This window comes from Apis dorsata, unplaced genomic scaffold (genome assembly GCF_000469605.1).
Source record: "Apis dorsata unplaced genomic scaffold, Apis dorsata 1.3 scaffold_149, whole genome shotgun sequence".
NCBI classification, from domain to species: Eukaryota; Metazoa; Arthropoda; class Insecta; order Hymenoptera; family Apidae; genus Apis; species Apis dorsata.
In genome coordinates, this window is record NW_006263440.1 from 1,214,470 (window position 1) to 1,221,331 (window position 6,862).

The 6,862-nt window shown below is 42.7% G+C and overlaps 1 protein-coding gene across 7 annotated transcripts in view; it reads left to right on the plus strand.

Moving 5' to 3' along the window:
* LOC102676723 (agrin-like) overlaps nucleotides 1-6,862 on the plus strand; it is a 340,887-nt gene that overhangs the window by 320,319 nt on the left and 13,706 nt on the right. For all 7 annotated transcript variants that reach the window (XM_031509403.1, XM_031509404.1, XM_031509408.1 and 4 more), the window contains 3 exons: nucleotides 1-134; nucleotides 674-860; nucleotides 3,044-3,141. In XM_031509403.1, coding sequence (XP_031365263.1) covers nucleotides 1-134; nucleotides 674-860; nucleotides 3,044-3,141 — 419 coding nt within the window. The remainder of the gene's footprint in view (nucleotides 135-673; nucleotides 861-3,043; nucleotides 3,142-6,862) is intronic.

The window sequence follows — 6,862 nt, forward strand, 5'->3', positions numbered from 1 at the left end:
GGCCTGTGTGCGCGAGAGGTGGCAAGACGTACACCTCGTTGTGCGAGCTGAAGAGGCAGGCCTGTTTGACGAGGACCAACATCGAGGTCGCCTACACGGGCACATGCGGCTCAAGGGGTCCCTGCTCCGAGAAGGTCAGTCGGATGCGCGACGAGAGAAAATCGAAATAATTCCTCGAACGATAATTTGATTAAATCTCGTAATTGAATTTGACCAAAAGTAAAAAGGAATATATTTAATAAAGGAAAAATAGGAGTAAACCGTGTGTTTCGTATGTGGATCGTGCCGATGCCTTTGTTCTATTCGAGCTCAAAAGGACAACACGAAAGAATCTAAACGGCGATTTACATAATACATGAACTCGTTCTCGCGACTTCTCAGTTTCTTAATCCGTTCGAAAGCCGATTTCCTGCCCGAGGAAGAAAGGAATAGCGACGTTGAATCCCGTTGAATTAAAGTGGCGCGCGTGGCGATAAAATATCGCGGACGATAAATTATCGGGTTTGGGCGGAGGAAACTTACGACAAAGAGGCCGCTGTCGCCGAGGGGTAGAAGAAAAAAAGAAAAGAAAAGGCAACGACGCGATCCAGCGCGATTAATCTCGCGTTTTTCTCTCGAGCATGGAAAAGGGAGAGGGGGAAACTGGAAAATTCGAATTTGAATTCTGTCGCAGATCTGCCAGTGGGGCGCGATTTGCGCGGAAATCGGTGGGACGGCGATTTGCGAGTGTCCAACCTGTCCGGCGGAATTTCAGCCGGTTTGCGGAGACGACGGAATCAGCTACGGAAACGAGTGTCAGCTTCGCCTGGAGGGTTGTAAACATCGACGAGAGATACGTGTGCTTTACCAGGGGCTGTGCAGTGAGTAACGCTCGACCGTTTAATTCCAATTTTCTAGGCCCCTAGAATTTAACTTTAAAAAACGTTAAAAATGTACATTCCTCTTTCATCGTTGTTTAACGTGGATTATTCGTCGATATTTCATTCGTCGATCGAAGATCGTTAGAAGAATCGAACGCTCGTTACGACTCTTTGACACGATAACAATTTTATCAACGCGTCAGCTCATTGGCAATATCGATTCGGTCGATAGTACGGTTAAATTTGAAATTTAACTTCGATAATTGATCGTCGGGAAAATGAGTTTAGAATTATGCAAACGAAACGCGTTCGTTCGTTCCACGTTAAATATCTAATAATAGAAACGAAACGGACACGAAACTCGGAAATAAATAATCGATAGTTTCGAGGTATAATAAAAAGAGGAAACTTGTAATTTCGTTTTTCTTTTTTTTTTTTTCCTGGAAATGTTAATCGACTAAGATTTTTCCACGCGAAATTCGTCGAGTATTGATCGAGCGGGAAAGCGGAACAATTAGAAGGAAGGTAGCGGGTAAATAATTAAGAAAACTTTATTATGAAACGGGGCGGTTGCCGGGAGAAAAATCGAACGAAGATCGATTCCGACTGGGTGAACTCGTTACATCGAGCTCGTTATATCGAGGATTCGCGCAATTAGATTTGACCCACGACGACCATCCTTTTTTCCCTTCTTTTTTTTTTTTTTTTTCTTTAGAAAATCAACAAGGGAGATTGAGAATTTTTTTGTAAATATTCGCTCGACCACGAGAGTATAATTTGCATACATGGAACCTTTTGATCTATCCTCTTCCACGTTATCATAAAAGTATTTGCATATCGATCAACCGTGAACCGTTTTGCTTTTGTCTTAAGAATATTTCGTCAACGGTTTTACGAAGCATTCTATTTAAAAAAAAAAAAAAAAAGAAAAGAAAATGACAATGGAAGTAAATTTGCGATTGAAATTTCTTTCCCCGATCCAAATTCCAAATTTCTTCGCAATCTATACGAGAAACGAAAAGCGCCATCTCCAACGAAAAACGTATCCTCCCCCCTCCTTCCATGGAGCCAACGGATGAAACGTCAAATTTCCGACGAGATCTTCGGGGCGAAAATAGGTTGGCCGCAAAGAGAGATCGAGGCAAACTTTTCTCATAATCCGACCCGTGACGCGAATAACCCCTGCCTCCGATCCGGGGAAAGAAATCTCGTGGCCGAGATCCGAATTCTCTCGCCGGCCGCGCGGCACAATTTGCATGCTTTAAAATCGCGTGAAACTTGCGAAACGTAGTTGGCATTCGGGGGATTCGGTTCCGTGCACATCACGGCTCACTAGAGATACTTGGTATGAGTTGTTACCCCACGGCATGCACGATGCATATGCATGCAGTCGCTCTCTCCGTACACACACCCTCGCTTCCCCTCGTTTCCACGACTCTTGCGTCTTCCATTTCGATATATACGACAATTCTCTTTCTCTCTCTCTCTCTCTCCACCTAAAACACCCTTTTATCGACGAGAGAGTCAACTTGTGCATACACGCGCCCGATTTCCACCTCATAGCTTAAGTGAAATCGAAAGAAAGGTATTATCTTCCTTGCCTTAAATTAGCTTGCTTTTCGCAACGGTGGATTCGATCGATCAAACGGGGAGGAGTGGAAATAAGGAGGGGAAAAAAGCACCAATTTATAATCTGTGTAATCCATTCCACTGTTTTCCTTCTCTCCTGATCCTCCCCGCAAAAGGGGATGATTCGGCTGGAAGGGAGGGGGATGCAGTTATGGAAAATAGCTCGGAGGAAGGAATGTTTATCGATGTGGGGTCGAATGGAGGGCGGCCAGAGTGTTTCGAGTACCGCAACAGGGTACCGCGTGGAATATCGCGGAAACGGAAGGGGCGCCGCCTTAAACAATTCAGTCACGGACTCGAGTGGTGAATTAGGAGGCCCGTGAGGAGAGAATATCAAGGAATCTGAGATTTCGAGGCTGAGCGTTCACCTCGAACGAACGAACGAACGTTCGCGGTGACGAATGGGTCTGTCTTGCAAGGGGGAGGTTTTTGCTCAAGGGCAATTACGGAGGAAGATGGATGCGTTCGGGGATAGAGGGAGGGATGGGGAGAAGGGAGGCCACTCGATGAAGGTTTTGCTTGTTAATTGGAAATGTTTCGCCGTTTGTTCCCAGACGAGTGCGAGAATAAGAAGTGCGAGTTTTACGCAGAGTGCAAGACTGACAATGGTGGGGAAGCCAAGTGCGTTTGCCCGAGCAAATGCGAGATTTCGGTAAGTAATTTTTCTATTTTAATTCTTCTTTTTTATTATTGGTGTTACTTTTTATCTTCGTCTCGTCTACGCGTGATTTCATCCCATGCTTTTTAATTGCTACGTATCTCGTTCGATCTTGAATTTATTTTAATAATAATAACGATAAGGACGAATGTATTTTTTATAAGTGATAAGTATATAATAGGATAAATAATATCCTGTACGAAGAAAAGTTGTTTCGTATCGATTATAATATAATATATTTAAAATTGTTTGGATGATAATTTACGAAGCACTCGAAAAAATATCGAATTAAGTTATAATTCTCGGAAGAGAATACCGGTGCTCGGAATCTACTTAACCTTTGCGCTGAAACTCGAGTACACCAGCGGAAATTAATCCTTAAATCGTATTGAAGTAATTGAATTAATCCTTATCAAAGTGAATTGGAACGCATCGTCAGAGGCTTAGGTTAGCCGATTCCAATTTTCAGACGCGCAAATCCGTTCGTGAAATGATAATTTTCATCCCGTTTCCACGGTAGCCACTTTCGTTCCTTTAATGAAATAGAGATGAAGCTGGCGCGGCCGCTTGGAAAGAAAATAAAAACTCTGAAACATTGTAATTGAAGGATTAAAGATGATTTTGATAAAATAAAGTAAAGTTTCGTTTCGGTGTGGCGAGATTTAAATAATTTATCTAAATCTCTTTCTTCTCGAATTTTTCAAAATAATCGCATTTACCGTGATGTTATGAAAACACATGCGCGTCGTATAAAAATTTACTAGATAATAATAATATTACTTTTAAACGTAGAGAAGAGTATCGTTGCTTCAAAGTTGAAAAATAGCGAAAGCTGTTATCTAAACGACTGCCCACACTGCAACGTGGGAAGGGGTTATTTCAGATAACGGTGCTTATTTACCACTCTTCCCTTTCCCTTCCTAAAATCTCCATGTTCCATACTATAAATTATTCTCGACAATAAAACAGCAGTTATCGTATTTACGAGATTTTTCATACGTATATATATATATATATATATATATATCAAAGATGATAAATTTACCTCTATCGAATCCTTGTTCACGAGCAAAGCTAATACCCTAATTGTACGAAAGAGAATATTCTATTAATCGAAACAACACATCATTCCAATGGCCTTAAGCCTCGTTAATTCTAAATAAAATATTCACAATGTGGCATCATGCGCCACATCGTGGATAATATAATTAAAAAGAAAGTGTCGATAATTTTTAAAATAAAAAATATTCGAACGAGGGAAAAAATTTTTCGATTCATCAAAAGTTTACTTACCAAGCCTATCTCGATAGTTACGAGTCCTTTCTTCCTTCGCCCTGTATACACAGGAAAGCAGCAGAGAATACATTAGTAGCGCACGATATTTCTCGTTTCCTTTACTGCAACCGTGTAATGAACCGGCTCGTTTCATCGATACCTTTTCAGATCAACCGACGTGCACGCCATTTTCATTAAAGCCTTTCTATCAATTTCACCCTCCGCTTTCTCTCTTCCTCCCTCTCTTTGCGATTCCCTTCCTTCTCGATTCTAATTTCGTCGGTCTATCTTCCCCCCGAGGAGTTCTCCTTCCATTTTTCTCCATCATTCCAATCGTTCCGTTCGCACCACGAATTTACTACGAATTAAAATTTTAATCAAAATCGCATATTCGAAACTCCAATTTACGTATTCGCATATCGCAAAATTCCTCTCTCCATCATTTGTCCCCCCCTCTCAGAAAATTTAACAAATCCGCAATACCACATTGCGGTAAATTCCTCGCTCTTCCCCATATCCGGCTCGTAACAATCAATCTATCGACGCGGGGATGGATCGAGCCAAGGTTGACTTCCCACGCGAGAAGGAAGAGAGAGAGAGAGAGAGAAAAATAGAGGAGTACGAAGGAGAAGGCGGCTTTATCGCTGGTAATCCGCGATTCGGTTCTCGCCGAAATTTCCTGGAGCAGAAATATTCGTTGGGAATGGATAGCACGTCAGGGTACCCCGAGATAGCGGTCGGATGGCGGGAAGGGAATGGGCTTCTCTCTTCCTCTCTTCTTCCCTCCCTCTCTCCCTCTCTCTCTTTCTCGTTCGATCCGGTCCAGGACACACGCCGGTTCTCCGAAATTCACGGATTCGTGAAACGTCCTGCTGACAAAACCACGAACAATTCTCAACTCTCTTTCCCCTCCCTCTCCGTCTATCCCATCTATCCTCCCGCTTTATCCCTTTGGAGCTGGAGGAGGACCCGTGGTGGCGGACTCGTCGTAGTCGTTCAGGTAACTGCCGCGGGCGCATGCTTCTTTTTCCAAAAAGGATCGGTGGAAGGTGGTCGAACAGAGAGGCTGACTGGATGGCTGGCTGCTGGCTGCACCAGCTCGCCCCCTCGAGCTATCTGAAATTCAACGAGGTCCACGTTAGAAGGCGCTTATGGCAGACCAGCCATCGACTGGAATGGACTCCTCGAACCGTCCAATGTTCTATCGACTCTACAAGCGAGAAACATATATATATATTTTTCTATTGCTTGTTTTGGCAATATTTAACTAACCGGTATCCGAATATCTGTTTTACGTATAAACGATTGTAATTAAAGTGAATATATGTATATATTTAGAATCATAAAACGAGAAATAATGAAATCGCTTCTTATTTGGACAGGTTTGATCGTTCTAGCGTTAAAAATCGATACGTGTATTTACCCTTCTCGGATAAAAATGCTCAACTATTTAATCCTTATAACAAGCAAGAAAAAGGAAAATCGGAAAAGGGAATTGCAAACCGATCGCGATGCATCAGCATAATTCCTGGTACAGGATCTGGATAGGATCCTCCCAGGTTTTTCCGTTTTAAAACGTGAAATCACGTCTTGCTCGCATGGGCGCGCAAACGTTTCCCACGAATTTGACGCGTCAGCGTTTCCGCCGGAAACGGGAGCGAGAGGACTTTGAAGGGAAAGAAGGTGGGATGAAAGGGACCGAATCAGAGGCACGAAAGGGGCGGGAGAGGGGGTTGGAGGCATTGTTTGAACTGCAAACGAGGAATATCGGCACGTCCCAGCTATACACCCAAGCTCGGATCCTCCCCCTCCTCCCGTGAATCCCCGCCCGTAATTGTCCCGTAAATTACAATAAGATGGAGGGCAAGGCGCGTAACAACTTGTCGCGAAAACTAATTAAAACGTATCGACCCGAGGTACGAACGTTTTCCAACGGGCGGGGCTTCGTTATTATATCCCTGCCGCCCCTTTATCGTGGGGAGGGAGAATAAAATCGCGATATTTATTAAACCGCCGAAACGGATTAAAGAAAAAGGAGAGAAAGGGTAAACGGAGAAAAGGATTCGAAGGTTAAAGAATCTCTCTCTCTCTCTCTCTTTCTTTCTTTTCGCTCTCTCGTCGTCGAGTAATTGCTTTTCTAAATCAATTATATTACCCCGTTTATTGTGGCTAACATTCTGTTAAATTTCATATAAAAATGTAATATAATAGAAATATAAATTCTTTTAACAGAATATTATGCAGTTTCTTTCTTTCCGTGAAAGTAATTACTCGAGTTTAATTATTCGCTATCCGGTAATACGTTTCCACGAGGGACTCTATATTTCTCCCTTGGAAAAGGTTAATAGTAACCGTTTAACCGTTTCACTGCTCGCGAATGGTGAATTTGATATTTTATTCGTCGACGAGGGAGGGGGAAAAAAGAAGAAAAAAAAAAAAA